Source organism: Misgurnus anguillicaudatus, chromosome 25, assembly GCF_027580225.2.
Source record: "Misgurnus anguillicaudatus chromosome 25, ASM2758022v2, whole genome shotgun sequence".
Classification (NCBI taxonomy): Eukaryota; Metazoa; Chordata; class Actinopteri; order Cypriniformes; family Cobitidae; genus Misgurnus; species Misgurnus anguillicaudatus.
Genome location: NC_073361.2, coordinates 20,508,675 through 20,527,209, shown reverse-complemented (window position 1 = coordinate 20,527,209; position 18,535 = coordinate 20,508,675). Strand labels below are relative to the sequence as shown.

The 18,535-nt window shown below is 36.9% G+C and overlaps 1 protein-coding gene across 4 annotated transcripts; it reads right to left on the bottom strand.

The window, feature by feature from the left end:
* Positions 1-238: 238 nt before the first annotated feature.
* LOC129426012 (bifunctional apoptosis regulator) lies at positions 239-17,216 on the bottom strand. Of its 4 annotated transcripts, none has more exons than XM_073863800.1 (6): positions 17,201-17,216; positions 7,928-7,993; positions 7,630-7,748; positions 7,118-7,367; positions 6,111-6,315; positions 239-427 (listed from the first exon to the last, which is right to left on the bottom strand). In XM_073863800.1, exons 3-6 carry the CDS (start codon positions 7,742-7,744, stop codon positions 263-265), a joined length of 735 nt encoding a protein of 244 aa, XP_073719901.1. In that variant the 5' UTR covers positions 7,745-7,748; positions 7,928-7,993; positions 17,201-17,216; the 3' UTR covers positions 239-262. The 4 variants fall into 4 exon arrangements, with proteins under 4 accessions (XP_073719901.1, XP_073719899.1, XP_073719900.1 ...); XM_073863798.1 differs by lacking the exon at positions 17,201-17,216 and adding an exon at positions 8,106-8,244 and having other exon boundaries at positions 7,630-7,751; XM_073863799.1 differs by lacking the exon at positions 17,201-17,216 and adding an exon at positions 8,106-8,244.
* Between the last annotated feature and the right edge of the window lie 1,319 nt (positions 17,217-18,535).

Below are 18,535 nucleotides of genomic sequence, written 5' to 3'. Positions count from 1 at the left end.
TGAAAGAGAACTGAGGGCTTACATAAGCAGACAAGATAATGAACAGGAACTGAAAGGGCTAATTTAAAACCATGGAAACGAATAAGCAAAGGCAACAGGGGAAACGAAACACAATGACAGAATAAAACAGAACTTTACAATGTGATAACCTTTGTTGTCAAGATAAATCAAGTTAAATCCAAGTGGTAACCTGAAAGTGTTTTGGTTTCCCTAATATTATGTTGGAAATTATGTTGATGTTTTATTAGAGGGTTAGTGGGGCCTACCTGCCATTAATTTGTTCTCTGTGGAACACTTCACTGTACTGATTGGTCCAGGGACCTAGACGCTTCACCCAAAGATTGACATCATCAGCATTCCACCTGCTGATTGGCTTCTGGACCAAGATGTCATAATCAGCACTGTTCGACCGATACTGCATAAAAACCTAAAAAATAATCACACAGTGGTTACGGTATCCTGCATGTCACAAGCTGTTTGTGTGTGTGTGTGTGTGTGTGTGTGTGTGTGTGTGTGTGTGTGTGTGTGTGTGTGTGTGTGTGTGTGTGTGTGTGTGTGTGTGTGTGTGTGTGTGTGTGTGTGTGTGTGTGTGTGTGTGTGTGTGTGTGTGTGTGAGTGCGTGCGTGCGTGCGTGCGTGTTTTAATTGCACCCCGTTTACAGCTGTCTTTAGCGTCGTCCACTTGTGATCTGGGCCCGTATGTAGCGTGCGTGTTTTAATTACACCCCGTTTACAGCTGTCTTTAGCGTCGTCCACTTGTGATCTGGGCCCGTATGTATAAAGCCACTCAGAGTAAAATTGTTGTCTTAAGTGTGTCAAAATTCTAAAAATGGTGTAATTTTACTCTTATTCCTAGACTTAACAATAAGTTTGATTTATAAAGCATCCTAAGTGTTAAGACTAGGTCTCAGCTCCTAAATTATTTAAGAGAGCTGGGCCCGTATGTATAAAACATCTCAGAAATGCTCCCAAGCACAGTCTTAAACTATGACCCAAGTGTCAAAAGACCCTCAGCAAGGAGTAGGACCAGTCTGAGAATAGGAGACATTTATAAAGAAGCTGAAAGCAACTTTCAGTAAAGTTTAAGACTGATTCTTAAGTGCTGACTTAAGTGCTGCAAACTGAGGACTACAATGATTTCAACCTAAAATGGCCACCCTTAACCTCTGAATCAGCCAATAGAGAGCCGGCAATGGTATACAGTCACAGCAGCATGTGACACCATAAATTCATGAATCATGAAGACATTACAATTATATTTGTATTTTAATTTAAATTTGCTTCAAGAAATGTTTAACAATATTACAAATAAGTACATGCATTTATTTTACACGATTTTGCACTATTTGAATTAAGTTTCAACATGTTAATGAAATATACAAACGTAATGCTATTTAAAAAGTTAAGAGGATGAATCACATAATTTTGATTTTACTCACAAGCTGCACTCTAAAAAATTAGCTGTAATTTTGCAGCTGGTTGCCAGTAACTTACTGTAGAAGATAAAGTCAAAAAATGTTTCATGTTCATTTAACTTTGAACAAAATGTTGCCAGTAAATAACATAAATGTAAAATCTACAGTAAGTTACTGGCAGCTAGTTGCCAGTAATACCCATTAATACTGTTATTTCTACAGACATTTTTTACAGTGTGTTTATAAAGAAAGACTAAAGTTTGCAAACACTTAAAAAAAATACTTTGATGATCAAGCCTGAAAAAGATGATCAAGTTAAGTTGGATTTCTCCACTTAAACACCATTGTAATTTTTGCCATCTTTATCACTTTCACCTTTGGCTTGCTCACTGCTAACATTATGTTTTTGGTGAAGGTTTTATACTCTATTAATATCCTTTGACATGTAATGGTGTTACTGCAAGCTTGTACATACTTAACTTTTTTTGGGTTAATAATGCTATTGTAGATTTTATTTCATGGTATTTTATTTACCTATCATGAACTGTAAAACGTAAAAGCGACTCTACTTAAAAAACTTAAAAAATTGGTAGCACCAAATATTTAATTTTTTTAACTTTATTTATTTCACTTAAATTGAGAAAATTTAAGTTGATAAAACATCATATTTTTTAGGCCTTACCAATAATTTGATCCAACTTTAACTTTTTACAGTGTAGATTATGCAAATTTTTATACCATTTCAGTATGCTGTCTTGATAATCCCATAAAAAATCTTGGTACTGTGCAAGCACTTAAATGAGTTTCACTAATATACATCTTATCCATTTTATAATGTATATTATATTGTGTAATATAATATACGTTGTATAAAAAACCCTATACTCTTTATATTTCATGTTATAATAATTCCCATCTACTTTCTATATGCTACTAACATGTATTTACTGTAAATTTGCTGCTTTGCAACAATGCAACGAGAAATATGTGAAAAGTGCTATAGAGATACATTTGAATTAAAGTAATTCTAACACCTTCTTTGTTGTAAAGGGCATGATCTCCACCTCTCTGCTGCCCTCTTGTTACTCTTAACTAGGTTAAGAGACCTCTCCAGCTCTCTCAAATAACCTAGGAGCTGAGACCTAGTCTTAACACCTTGGAGGCTTTATAAATCAAACTTATTCTTAAGTCTAGGAATAAGAGTAAAATGATGTCATTCTTAGAATTTTGACACAGTTAAGACTAAAATTTTTACTCTGAGCGGCTTTATACATACGGGCCCTGGGCCCGTATGTATAAAACATCTCAGAAATGCTCTTAAGAATAGTCTTAAGCTATGACTTAAGTGTCAAAAAATTCCCAGCAAGGAGTAGGACCAGTCTGAGAATAGAAGACGTTTATAAAGAAGCTGAAAGCAACTTTCAGTAAAGTGTAAGATTCATTCTTAAGTGCTGACTTAAGTGCCGCAAACTGAGAACTACAATGATTTCAACACAAAATGGCCGCCCTTAACCTCTGAATCAGCCAATAGAAAGCCGGCAATGTTAAACAGTCACAGCAGCATGTGACACCATACATTCATGAATCATGAAGACATTCAAATTATATTAGTATTTAAATATTTTAATTTAATTTGCTTAAAGAAATGTTAAACAATATGACAAATAAGTACATGCATTTATTTTACACGATTTTGAACAATTTTGATTAAGATTCAACATGTTAATGAAATAGACAAACGTAATACTATTTTTAAAAAAATGAAGATGATGAATAATATCATTTTGATTTTACTCACAAGCTGATTATAAAAAAAGACTAAAGTTTGCAAACACTTAGATAAAAAAATACTTTGATGATCAAGCCTGAACAAAATGATCAAGTTAAGTTGGACTTCTCCACTTAAACAAAGTTTTAATTTTTGCCATCTTTGTCGCTTTCTTTGGCTTGCTCACTGCTAACATTGCTAACATCATGTTTTGGGTCAGGGTTTTATACTCTATTAATATCACTTTACATAATGATGTCACTGCAACCTTGTATATACTTCGCAATTTTTGAGGTTGATAATGCTATTGTAGATTTTATTTACATTTTTATGGTATTTTATTTACCTATCATAAACTTTAAAATGTAAAAGCGTCTCTACTTAAAAACTTACTTCAATTGGTAACACCTAATATTTAAACATTTTAAACTTTATTTCACTTAAACTGAAAGATTTAAGTTGAAAAAACATGACATTTTTAGGCATTATCAATAATTTGATTCAACTTTAACTTTTTACAGTGTATTTTATTCAAATTTATATACCATTTAAGTATATCAATTGCTCTCTTAATAATCCCATAAAAATTCTTGGTACTGTGCTAGCACTTAAATATGTTTTTTTTTTACTAATATACATCTTATACTGTAATTATATTGTGTAATATAATATACATTGTATAAAAAACCTTATACTCTTTATATTTAATGTTATATTAATTTCTATCTACTGTCTATATACTACTACTAACATGTATATATTGTACATTTTCTGCTCTGCAACAATGCAACAATACTTTTCTTCAAAAGTACCACAGAAATACATTTGAACCAAAGCAACTCCAACAAACTTCCTGCTATAAAGTGCATGATCCTCCGCCTCTCCGCTGCCCTCTTGTTACTCTTAACTAGGTTAAGAGACCTCTCCAGCTCTCTTAAATAATTTAGGAGCTGAGACCTAGTCTTAACACTTAGGATGCTTTATAAATCAAATGTAGTCTAGGAATAAGAGTAAAATGACGTCATTCTTAGAATTTTGACACAGTTAAGACTAAAATTTTACTCTGAGCGGCTTTATACATACGGGCCCTGGAGAGGTCTCTTCTTAACCTTAAGAGCAACAAGAGGGCAGCAGAGAGGCGGAGACCATGCACTCCACAACAAAGAATCTGCCAGATTCAAATGTATTTCTGTAGCACCTTTGAAAAAAATTATTGTTGCATTGTTGCAGAAAATGTCCCGAACATGTTTTCGGGTGCGTTCTCCGGAAGTCGCGTTGCTCGACCGCATACGTCATCGAGGTTCTCACATTTCAGTTAAAAATACATTCGAAAATTAAGATTTATTTCTTTTAAGACATACAATCATTGTAGTTTCATTCTTACCTTGAAATGTAACGGTTGCTTTTCTAAAATTAAACCGAAATATTAAACCTTGATGACGTATGCGTTCGACCAACGCGACCTCGGAGAACGAACCCGAAAACATGCTCGGGACATGTCCGGCCGAACTGGCATGAATGGCCACCCTAGATCTAAATGTTTAAAAACCAAAGAGATGATTATTGATTTTAGTAGGAGAACATCAGCACTTCAACCAATAGTCATTAATGGCACACGTGTGGAGAAAGTAGACCAATATAAGTACCTGGGCACGTTTTTTGATAATAAGTTAAAATTTGATCAAAATTGTGATGAGATTATTAAAAAGTCACATCAAAGACTGTTCGTGTTGAGAAAGCTTACTTCTTTTAATGTACAGAGAGTTGTTCTTAAGTCATTTTATAATTCATTTGTTGAAAGTATTTTGTCTTTTTCTTTCATTTGTTGGTTTTCATCATTGTCTATAAAAAACAAAAATAGGTTGCAGAGCATTGTTGACATGTGCTCTAAAATCATGGGTGTTCCTTTAAGAAGCCTTATCTCATATTATGAACAGCAGGTGCTGAGGATGGCACATAAAATATTAGAAGACAACACTCATCCCCTGCACAGATATTTAATAAATCTAGGTGATTTTTTTTCTTTTTTTTCTGCTGCTACTCCTTACTAAGAATTCCCCGCCACCCAAGTCATAGCTCAAGACCACTCCCAAGAGCATTTCTGAGATGCTTTACGGTCCCAGATTAACCAAAACACATCTTAATACCACACTTTAAGAAAGGATGTGTTAATTTTAACACACCTGAGTGTAGGTGTAAACATGAGGCTGACACTAAAGTCCTATTTACAGTCGTGCGTAAGGTCTGCGTGGTAGGTTATCTGTAGCCTCGGCGTAGCCTGACGTGCACCTCGCCAAATTTTTAAATGCACGTCAGTTCTACGCAGACCACAAATGATGTGATTGGTCCACTAGGTCCTCCCGTCAGGTAAAAACGGTGTCATAGGTATTTCCATTTGCGACGGTGAGAACAAAGATGGAACAAGTTGAGGAGTGATTTAACTCAAACTGCAACATTAGTTTCTGTTTATTTACTTCCATCACTGCTGGTCATCTCAAAACAAAAGTTGCTGTTTCTTCTTCGTTTGTGGGTTAAACTTGCCAAGCTGCTTATTTATTGACGGTCAGGCTGCTACTGTGGTAACACGTGTAGATACAGCCAGCGGTGTGTTTGCGCGACGCAAAAGCTTAAATAAAAACCGGCGCATATCATACGCCGTCGTAGCTATGCCATAGGACGCACAACTATAATGAGCCCTTAAAGACGGTGTAAATGGGGTGATACATGTTTTGAGCTTGTCCACTTTCCCTTTATGTCAAATGGAGCTTGAGATAAATCGTTTTAAATTTTAGTGCCATATGGTATTGATTAATACGACATTTTTACGTTGCATGTTTTATGCAGAAACCGCCCCAATTTGTCAGGTTTTTTTTGGGACAGCCCAAAATCGTACAATGTGTACCAAGCATAAGGGAAAGAGCATCTCACCCCCATGCAGATCAATGTCACCATGAATCCTAAAAAAAAGCTGTTTTGTGTAGTTTGCTGTAGGCCATTTGATAGAGGGATGTTTTGGGTCAGCATCTGTCCATACTGCTGGAATATCTCGAGAAAATAACTGAACTGTGGGTCCTTCTGCACAACCCTCCTCCGTCTGCTTACCTCAGCAGGAAACAACTTCTCCACTGCATCCCTATTATATACACATACACAAATCCTAACCTTAGCACACAGAATATCAGTGGATATTAATTTTAAATCAGCATTTTTAACAGCCTCTTGCCCCATTAAATCAATGCTATTTTGTCACAAACAGCTCAAGCCCTGTGAATGTGTTAACCTCTCTGGTCCATCCAGTGCCTCTGACATGAAAGGCAGGTGCACAAACAAGGATGCTTAAAGGAAAACCCCACAGTTTTTCTATATTTTACTATGTTCCTACCTCAACTTAGACAAATAATACATAACTATCTTTTTCAATGCGTGCACTTAATCTTTCTACAGCGTGTTAGCATTTAGCCTAGCCCCATTAATTCCTTAGGATCCAAAATGTAGAAGCCACCAAACACTTCCATGTTTTTCCTATTTAAGGCCGTTACATGAGTAGTTACATGAGTAAGTATGGTGGTACAAAATAAAAGGTGGCGATTTTTAAATGTACAAAAAATGAGAACTATATTGTATGGCGAAAGAGCACAGTTTGCAGCACTTCGACCTCGGCGGAAAATCGCCACGTTTTATTTTGTGCCACCATACTTACTTGTGTAACTACTCATGTAACAGTCTTTAAATAGGGAAAACATGGAAGTGTTTGGTGGCTTCTAAATTCATCCCTGATTGGATCCTAAGGAATGAATGGGGCTAGGCTAAATGCTAACACATTCATGACACGCTGTACAAAGATTAAGTGCAATCATTGAAAAAAGATAGTTATGTTTTAATTCGTCTAAGTTGAGGTAAGAACATACTAAAATATTGAAAAACAATCCTCTTACCTGAGGAGAATGTTGACTTTAGGAAACCCCTGCCATGTCTGTCTGCATTCTGGGCATTCATTCATTCGAGAAGAATATAACCACTGTGCCACACAATGCCGACAGAAACTGTGGCCACAGTTGAGAGTAGTGGGATCTACGAGGACTTCATAACAACAGTGGCATGTAAACTCAGGTGGTGGCAGTTCATTTGGTTCCTTGTCTGACTCTATTGTGATGCATTCATCGGTCATCTTGCCAGTGGACCGAACTGAACAGAAAAGAGCAGAAAATCTAAAATTGTTTAATAGCAAACGCTGAAAGTTTTTTTAGGCAATAATAGAAAAGCAAAACAATATAGCTACATTTCTCACTTGTTCACAGTCTATTGCTATTGTTCAGAAGATAACACACAACATAATCTTTGTACTTTCATTATATCAGCTACAGTAAAACATAAAACAGCACATTTGTCAACTCACCTGTGTGTATAAATGTTATTCAATTATTCAAATGATTAGTTTAAATCTTACCATCCAAATCGTGGCTGATTTTCAGAGCTGCAGATCTCATCACGTCTGATTTACTGCGATTAAACAGAAAGGGAAAGTCCTCTGCAAGTGCACACGACCAAACAGAAACACACATATACCTGCTGAGAGTAATACATTCGGTTCCAGTTTAAGATTGCCATGATGACAATAACTACATTCAACCAACGCTTAGGGTTTGCTGGGATAAGATGGTTTTATTGGTGGGATGGAGATTAATAAGATAGCACTGTTTACTAGTGTTGAACAACATGCAGTCATGTTAAAAAATGGGACATACCGTTAAATATTCAGTTCTTTGTTAAGAAATTTCAACATCGATTTCTGATCTTGTTTTCGTTTGTGCCTGTAGATGAAGAGCATGTGAATAGCATGTAAACAACAAAACATTCACTTTGTTTTCACTTATTAAACAAAATAAAACATGCATATTTCAAAAAAAGGAAAAAGATATTGACTTGAATTCTCCCACTCCAAAATTCTTTCAACTGTATGATGTTTGAAGGGTTACTTAAACGCACTGCCCATTTCAAATCACCCCATGGGACTTCAAAACTCTCCATTTGTAACCCACGTGAATTGTGTAGATTCGATGAGAAAATGTTTTTTTTTTTTGGGGGGGGGGGGCGCGTTGTTTGTAGACGCGCCCTTCACGGTCATCCTACCAGACATTAGATTTGTTTGAGTTCATGCTGCGCTGCAAAAAACGACAGGCATGTGACATCAAAGTATCACGAGAGTGAATCGAGAAGTCATAAGAAAGTCTGCTTTCGAGCGGCTCTCGCGCTAATGTGATGTCATACGTTTTTCTGTGTTCTTCGTCATACATGCTTGTGAAGATGCATGGAGCGACTGCCTTCGGGACGTAAAGTCAACACAAAACGCCGTAAAAACTATAACTGAATTCTAAGGCGTCAATCAATTAAAACAACATATATACACAGACTGACATTGCAAAGTGACCTGAAAGATTTTTATTGGAATGGATTGGAATTTGGAACGATTTATGGACATACTCCTCGCTTGTAAGTCACATTGGTCTACTAGTCTACGGCAATGTAAATATGGTTAAACGGCAAAATATTGTATGAAATTCTGTAATAAGAACATAGGTTACCAATACTATTAATAAGAAAGTTTACCGTTTACAGTAACATTTAAGCAATTTTAGACTATTTGATCGACAAAGATGCTAAAGTGAACTGTTTTCGTGAGCATACGCGCACAAACTCCAAAGCCCACGCACTGAAATGCGCGTTTCAAAAATCACGCAAACGTATAATTTTGTTTGTGCTTAAAAGGAGATATACGCACAAACTATATTGTAATACCACAGTCTCTGCAAGTATTCTCATAAAAACAGTCGTTTATTTTAAGTGAGCAGTTGATTTATGTGTCAGTGTATAGATCAGCGCATCTCCACCGGTGTTAAAAGGAACTGTTCCTCTTATAAGAAATGCTTGTTTGTGTCACTATGTTAATCAAACTACAAAAGACAAAAGGAAAATCACTTTTTTAGCTTTAAAAAGATAAATTATATTTAATTTATAGAATGAAAACAGTGTTATGTTAATTTGATACTGTTTTTCTACCTAATCAATACCGTTAGATCTTACTTTATTTGTAACTTTGTTATTTTCGATTTTATATGCTTGTAATTTCTTGATTTGTTTTTATTTTATTTTCCCACATCACTTTTTTGCTTATCTGAAAATTATTCAACCTATGACTCAAAAACCATAATGTAATTCATTTAACCAGTACTTTACTGTACAATAAATTCATTTTAAATTAGATGTAGGCCTTCAGGTCCACCCTATTCCAAGGCCAACCTAAAATTGTATGACCTTACGACTGATGGTTAGATTATGGCAAAATATAACTATTGCGGATGTAATATAGTACGGGAATGCTACTTGTTACAGCTTTCCACATTTATCAACCCATATAATTAAACATAATTTCAGTTACTAGTCAAATGTTTACATTTTAAATTTGAAATCTAAATTGTCCGTCAGAATTAAATAATTGAAATAATGGTTATAATGTATTTTTTGTGTATGTAATGGTGTGCATTTTGTTTCTGCACACGTGGAGGGATGTTGAGTTCCTTCCTTCTTTTTTGTCTTTGCCAATCAGCCTGAAGAATAAATAAGTTAAGTTACAGCATGTCCCCTAATGAGGCCATAATATTTTTTCTGGGGGGGTCCTCACACCTCCTGGCCCCATCAGAGGCCACATCGCCCCCGAGCACCCTTCTCGCCTTTTTCACTCCTGACTCGTTTTCATGCCTGGATTTACACGGGAAGAATGTGCAAACAGGTTATACACGGTTGCTGAGAAATAGAATGTGCAGTATGTAAGTGACTATGTGCGTGTATGTAAAAAACAGCCCTAGGCAAAAGTTATGTTGGAGGCCCCCTGCACCACTCATTTCTTCCACTTTTTAGAATAAACACAAAGCACCAGAAAAAATATGGTTCTTAACCTTTTTATTATATATCTTTTATTACTATTTGTACATTTTCACTAATATATATACACACATACAAGAACTGTATGTTTTTTGTGTACATGTCTCTTTTCCCTGTATTTAGGGGTCAAGCCACGAAGTGGCGTAGACACCTATTGTATCTGTTAGTTTTCTTAATATTATTCTTCTTCCTTCTTCCTCCATTGAAGTCAATGGCAGCCCATAGAACCGTAGGTAGGAAAGTTATGAAATTTGGCACACATGTAGAGGACGGTCACAGAAGTTACTATAGCAACATTGGTGTGTCTGACTCAAACCCTCTAGCGCCACCAACAGTCCAAAAATCCACTTATGTTCATGCTCATAACTTCTGACCCGTGAGTCCTAGAAACTAAATTGTTGTTTCCTCTGAATCCTTGGCTCATGATGATTCAATTGCACACTTTGATGTCATTTGTGTCATGCATATCTTTCCGCCATTTTGAATTTTCCGTAAAACCTACTTTTTCGAACTCCTCCTAGACCGTTTGTCTGATTTGCATGTCCTTTGGTATGTAGCATCTAGAGACACCCCTGACAAAAAGTTATCAAAAGCTTTTTGATAGACCAATGCGTTCTCGTATAAATTGACAACATATATGGCGGCGAGCACGCCAAAACGGACGTGAGGCTGTATCTTCGCAACGCTTTAGTGTATTGACACGAAACTTGGTATATGTCATTACAGTCATGACCTGAGGGTGCCTGCAACGTTTTGTCACAGCGCCACCTAGTGGTCACCAGATTCAAAAAATGCCTATTTTCGCTTATAACTACTTCAAACTTGAGTCTAAAATCATGAAGGTGGTCTTGTCAGATTCCTTGAGGCATGCCGAGTCAAACGATACCCAACGGTTTTCGGTCGGCCATTTTGGGTGTCGGCCATTTTGAATTTTCTCATTAAGTTCAGTATTTCACAAAGAGAATGGCGTATCACTACGAAATTTGGCATGGTTCATCAGTGACATGTTCTGAGCACACCTATAAATCTTTAGGACGGCGCCACCTAGTGGTCAGGATATGTAAAGAAATTGTTTAAAATCTTTATATCATTTGATTAAATTGCCACACTGACATAAGACTTCACTCTGTTGATTCCTTGGCTCATGCTGAGTCCACCTGTACCAAATATGTCTGAGTCAAACCTACTTCCTGTCGTTCATTTTGAATTATATTGAACACCTACTTTTTCGAACTCCTCCTAGAGCGCTCGTGTGATTGGCTTGATTTTTGGTATGCATCATTTAGAGACACTCCAGACAAAAAGTTATCAAAAGCTTTTCAGTACACCTGTCCGTTGTCGTATAACGCATCAAAGAATGTGAGGACGTGCACGCCAAAATGTGTTTGAGCCTGTATCTTCGCAAAACTTTTGCGTATTAATATGAGACTTGGTATATGTCATAACAGTGATGCCCTGAGGGTGCATGGACCATTTCGTCACACTGCCCCCTACTGGTCACGAGATATAAGAAATGTCTATTTTTGCTTATAACTGCTGCAAACTTGAATATAAAATTATGAAAGTGGTCGTTAGATTTCGTGAGGCATGCCGAGTCAAACGATACCAAATGGTTTTTGGTTGGCCATTTTGTGTGTCGGCCATTTTGAATTTTTTCTTTAAGTTCAAGTATTTCAGAAACGCAATTGCGTATTGTTATGAAACTTGGTATGGTTCATCAGCAACATGTTCTGAGAGGACTTGTAAACTTTTTGGTGCCCCCTAGTGGTCAAAAAGATTTGAGGCTATATCTCTGCATCTCTTCATCGTATTTACACCAAATTTGTTGGGTGTTATTACAGTAATGTTCCGAGTCACCATCTATTGTTTTAGCCAGCGCCCCCTAGTGATCAAGATATTTGAGGCTATTTCTCCGTATCGCTTTATCGTATTTACACTAAATTTGATATGTGTCATCATAGTCATGACCTGAGGCGCCATTTATTGTTTCGGCACAGCGCCACCTAGTGGTCTCAAGATACAAACAATTGCTATTTTTTTCCTAAAACTAATGCAAACTTAGATCTTACATCATGACAGTCATCACGTATGAATCATTTTTTGCCATGTTTGGCTTGACCCCGGTATCGCTGCTTGCAGCTATATTTAGGGGTCAAGCCACGGAGTGGCGTAGACACCTATTGTATCTGTTAGTTTTCTTATTATTATTCTTCTTCCTTCTTCCTCCATTGAAGTCAATGGCAGCCCATAGAACCGTACGTAGGAAAGTTATGAAATTTGGCACACATGTAGAGGACGGTCTCAGAAGTTACTATAGCAACATTGGTGTGTCTGACTCAAACCCTCTAGCGCCACCAACAGTCCAAAAATCCACTTATGTTCATGCTCATAACTTCTGACCCGTGAGTCTTAGAAACTAACTTGTTGTTTCCTCTGAATCCTTGGCTCATGATGATTCAATTGCACACTTTGATGTCATTTGTGTCATGCATATCTTTCCGCCATTTTGAATTTTCCGTAAAACCTACTTTTTCGAACTCCTCCTAGAGCGTTTGTCTGATTTGCATGTCCTTTGGTATGTAGCATCTAGAGACACCCCAGACAAAAAGTTATCAAAAGCTTTTTGATAGACCAATGCATTCTCGTATAAATTGACAACATATATGGCGGCGAGCACGCCAAAACGTACGTGAGGCTGTATCTTCGCAACGCTTTGGTGTATTGACACGAAACTTGGTATATGTCATTTCAGTCATGACCTGAGGGTGCCTGCAACGTTTCGTCACAGCGCCACCTAGTGGTCACCAGATTCAAAAAATGCCTATTTTCGCTTATAACTACTTCAAACTTGAGTCTAAAATCATGAAGGTGGTCTTGTTAGATTCCTTGAGGCATGCTGAGTCAAACGATACCCAACGGTTTTTGGTCGGCCATTTTGGGTGTCGGCCATTTTGAATTTTCTCATTAAGTTCAGTATTTCACAAAGAGAATGGCGTATCGCTACGAAATTTGGCATGGTTCATCAGTGACATGTTCTGAGCGCACCTATAAATCTTTAGGACGGCGCCACCTAGTGGTCAGGATATGTAAATAAATTGTTTAAAATCTTTATATCATTTGATTAAATTGCCACACTGACATAAGACTTCACTCTGTTGATTCCTTGGCTCATGCTGAGTCCGACTGTACCAAATATGTCTGAGTCAAACCTACTTCCTGTCGGCCATTTTGAATTATATTGAACACCTACTTTTTCGAACTCCTCCTAGAGCGCTCGTGTGATTGGCTTGATTTTTGGTATGCATCATCTAGAGACACTCCAGACAAAAAGTTATCAAAAGCTTTTCAGTAGACCTGTCCGTTGTCGTATAACGCATCAAAGAATGCGAGGACGTGCACGCCAAAATGTGTTTGAGCCTGTATCTTCGCAAAACTTTTGTGTATTAATATGAGACTTGGTATATGTCATAACAGTGATGACCTGAGGGTGCATGCACCATTTCGTCACACTGCCCCCTACTGGTCACAAGATATAAGAAATGTCTATTTTTGCTTATAACTACTGCAAACTTGAATATAAAATTATGAAAGTGGTCTTGTTAGATTTCGTGAGGCATGCCGAGTCAAACGATACCAAATGGTTTTTGGTCGGCCATTTTGTGTGTCGGCCATTTTGAATTTTTTCTTTAAGTTCAAGTATTTCAGAAACGCAATTGCGTATTGTTATGAAACTTGGTATGGTTCATCAGCAACATGTTCTGAGAGGACTTGTAAACTTTTTGGTGCCCCCTAGTGGTCAAAAAGATTTGAGGCTATATCTCTGCATCTCTTCATCGTATTTACACCAAATTTGGTTGGTGTTATTACAGTAATGTTCCGAGTCACCATCTATTGTTTTAGCCAGCGCCCCCTAGTGATCAAGACATTTGAGGCTATATCTCCGTATCGCTTTATCGTATTTACACTAAATTTGGTATGTGTCATCACAGTCATGACCTGAGGCGCCATTTATTGTTTCGGCACAGTGCCACCTAGTGGTCTCAAGATACAAAAAAATTGCTATTTTTTCCCTAAAACTAATGCAAACTTAGATCTTACATCATGACAGTCATCACGTATGAATAATTTTTTGCCATGTTTGGCTTGACCCCGGTATCGCTGCTTGCAGCTATATTTATTCTTGTTCCTCGTTCTTCCACCCAAAAGTCAATGGCAGCCCATAGAACCGTACATAGGAAAGTTATGAAATTTGGCACACATGTAGAGGACAGTCTCAGAAGTTACTATAGCAACATTGGTGTGTCTGACTCAAACCCTCTAGCGCCACCAACAGTCCAAATATGCACTTATGTTCATGCTCACAACTTCTGACCCGTGAGTCCTAGAAACTAAATTCTTGTTTCCCCTGAATCCTTGGCTCATGATGATTCAAATGCACACATTGATGTCATTTGTGTCATGCACATCTTTCCGCCATTTTGAATTTTTCGTAAAACCTACTTTTTCTAACTCCTCCAAGACCTTTTGTCTGATTTGCATGTCCTTTGGTATGTAGCATCTAGAGACACCCATGACAAAAAGTTATCAAAAGCTTTTTGATAGACCAATGCGTTCTCATATAAATTGACAACATATATGGCGGCGAGCACGCCAAAACGGACGTGAGGCCTTATCTTCGCAAAACTTTATTGTTTCGACACGAAACTTGGTATATGTCATAACAGTCATGACCTGAGGGTGCCTGCAACGTTTCGTCACAGCGCCACCTAGTGGTCACGAGATTCGAAAAATGCCTATTTTTGCTTATAACTACTTCAAACTTGAGTCTAAAATCATGAAGGTGGTCTTGTTAGATTCCTTTAGGCATGCCGAGTCAAACGATACCAAACGGTTTTCGGTCGGCCATTTTGGGTGTCGGCCATTTTGAATTTTCTCATTAAGTTCAATATTTCACAAACAGAATGGCGTATCGCTACGAAATTTGGCATGGTTCATCAGTGACATGTTCTGAGCGCACTTATAAATCTTTAGGACGGCGCCACCTAGTGGTCAGGATATGTAAAAACAATTTTTTAAATCTTTATATCATTTGATTAAATTGCCACTATGACATAAGACTTCACTCTATTGATTCCTTGTCTCATGCTGAGTCCGACGGTATCAAATATGTCTGAGTCAAACCTACTTCCTGTCGGCCATTTTGAATTATATTGAACACCTACTTTTTCGAACTCCTCCTAGAGCGCTTGTGTGATTGGCTTGATTTTTGGTATGCACCATCTAGAGACACTCTAGACAAAAAGTTATCAAAAGATTTTCGGTAGACCTATCCGTTGTCGTATAACGTATCAAAGAGTGCGAGGGCGAGCACGCCAAAATGTGTTTGAGCCTGTATCTTCGCAAAACTTTTGCGTATTAATATGAGACTTGGGATATGTCATAACGGTGATGACCTGAGGGTGCATGCACCATTTCGTCACACTGCCCCCTACTGGTCACGAGATATAAAAAATGTTTATTTTTGCTTATAACTACTGCAAATTTGAATGTAAAATTATGAAACTGGTCTTGTTAGATTTCGTGAGGCATGCCGAGTCAAACGATACCAAATGGTTTTTGGTCGGCCATTTTGTGTGTCGGTCATTTTGAATTTTTTTTTAAGTTCAAGTATTTCAGAAACGCAATTGCGTATTGTTATGAAACTTGGTATAGTTCATCAGCAACATGTTCTGAGAGGACTTGTAAACTTTTCGGCGCCCCCTAGTGGTCAAGAGATTTGAAGCTATATCTCTGCATCTCTTTATCGTATTTACACCAAATTTGGTGGGTGTCATCACAATCAAGGCCTGAGTCACAATTTATTCTTTGGTCAGTGCCCCCTAGTGGTCCAGTCATTTAAGGCTATATCTTCGTATCGCTTTATCGTATTTACACTAAATTTGGTATGTGTCATCACAGTCATGACCTGAGGCACCATCTATTGTTTCGGCACAACGCCACCTAGTGGTCTCAAGATATGAAAAAATTGTTATTTTTTTCATAAAACTAATGCAAACTTAGATCTTAAATCATGACAGTCATCACGTATGAATCATTTTTTGCCATGTTTGGCTTGACCCCGGTATCGCTGCTTGCAGCTATATTTGTGTTTGTTCTTCCTCACAATCACTATGTTGCTCCTCTCTCTCTTTGCCCTGTTGTTTACCTGACTCTCCAGTGTTCTTCAAAAACCTCATCATTGATCCTACAACATATTTTAAAAAGTGTACCAGTAATGTCATGAGAACGTCTACATTGTTTTCTACAGAGTAAAAATAAACTTTAGTACAGTAAGTTATGACATGTACTTCAAAATTATTAAAACTTTAAGTCTGTAACTGGTTATTATCATTTTAAAACGAGTAAGCATTTAAGTAAGCCAGGATTTTAGTAGTAGTTTTGCTGTAATTTGTTCAGTAATTTATTTATTTTGCAATAACACAAAACAAGGAAAACATCTATACAGAACAACATTACATTTACAGAAGTACACTTGCTGGACATCACTTCAGTTCATAAACATCGGTGCCTTTATAGTTATTTCCTTTATAGTTATTTTATGAACAGGATTTCCCCTAAAAAACAGTGATTTAATATTGCCACATTATGCCATTGCAATACATTAAACACACTATATATACACAAATAAACTGCTAGTGGAAGTGAAATGGACAAACCAAGCAAAAAGAACAGTTTGTTGTTTATTAAGTATTTATTGATTTAAAAATTAAGTTTGAGCAACTAAACAAAAGCGTGGCTTACTTACAATATACAGATATTTGAAACAATTAAACACTCTATTGTATTTTACTCCTTGTCTTTGAACTCAAATTTATTTACTGTAATATAACGCAAATCAGTTCCTGACGCGATGTTATTATACGCGCAATTTCATCACGTCTGACAGTCTCGAGTGGACGCATTACAATGGTCGCCTCAGTCATATTAATCCGGCGAATTTAGAAAAATTAAGCGAATGATCCGGATTTGGCACAGGTTACATTACAAATTACTTCAAAAGATGATGACAAATCACATACCTTCATCACGCGCTGCAATTTCTATGCGTGCCTGCTTTGCCTTTTACTTAGCAGCCCCCGAAGCAGGGCCGGCGACAATTATAGGCAGAGTAGGCAATTGCCTAGGGCCTCGAGGGGTGGGGCCTCCATACCCATAAAATCCCTATACGCTAATACACCAATCAGGATGGACAGCAACAAGTGGTCTCTTTGTCTATTGGCTATAAATGAATTGTCACTCACCTGTAGTGAAACCAGTTATGTGGGTCCCGCAGTTCCCGTAAGATATGTAAAAAAGTTTTTTTCTGCAAAAAGTCAATGATTTACGATAAACAAGTGCATGCCTTCGGGGGGTTCTTTGACAAGGAAATATTTATAATTAAAAAATCTAAAAAATGAAAGCTTTGGTTCCTGTTATACTATAAACATTTACAGTAAAGAAACATGTGGTATTTGGTGATCATTGGTAAATGTAGAGACAATAATAAGGAATATAAATGTGTCCAAGACAAACTTTTCTCATCCTCCGCAACATTTATCAATCATTGTTTAAGCCCTCAATGAACAAACATTATTGGGACATTATTGACTGTGACACTCAAGATGGCTACCAGGTAAGCAGTTCTTATTTCTTCTCTCCAGATAAAAGTTGAAATTTAATTTGTCATAGTACCTAGACAACTTTTTAGTTCTCATTACCGAAACATGAGTTTGTAAATGCATATATTTAAAGTAATATCATGTTGCGGTAATGATAATTTTTTATAATGATAATCTAAAAAAATTTAAATAATTCTACAGGAATTTTTTTTTAAATCCTCTAAAAATAATGGTTATAGTAAGTTCAGACCTTAATCTTATATGTGTCATGATATATTTGTTTTTAATCATCATCGAACACCACGAACCACTCGGTGATTAGCACAGTTTTGAAAATGAACGTTAAGTGTTGTTTTAATGACATGTTTGTTCTTGACTTCCATTCTGAAGCAGTCAAGAGACGCTTCTAAACGAGTCAAAAAGTCAAGACACGACCCATTTTCATCATTTCAGTGTCCATCAAAATAGTTCATCCAAAACAAACCAGAAATGAGACTCAAAGTGTTAAATACCGGAATTATCCTTTAAATTTTTTTGATGCTGGACACCTTAGTCTGGATTTTGTGAGAATCACCCATTTGCAGTCTTGACTAGAGCTGTTCCCATACCACACTAAGATGCTCACTTTTAAATTCAATTCAATTCAATTCAATTTTATTTATATAGCGATTTTCACAATTGGTAATTGTATCAAAGCAGCTTTACATAATAGATGCAGTGAAAAGCACAGAAAATCGACAGATAGCACATCATAAT

What these genes read in the sequence shown, in the direction of transcription:
- LOC129426012 (XM_073863800.1), bottom strand. Translation starts at nt 7,744, where the DNA reads ATGTGTGTTTCTGTTTGGTCGTGTGCACTTGCAGAGGACTTTCCCTTT. An exon ending in AATCAGCCACGATTTGGATG is followed by an intron (nt 7,368 to 7,629) that starts GTAAGATTTAAA and finishes TTTTCTGTTCAG; the next exon opens with TTCGGTCCACTGGCAAGATG. An exon ending in AAAGTCAACATTCTCCTCAG is followed by an intron (nt 6,316 to 7,117) that starts GTAAGAGGATTG and finishes TGTATATAATAG; the next exon opens with GGATGCAGTGGAGAAGTTGT.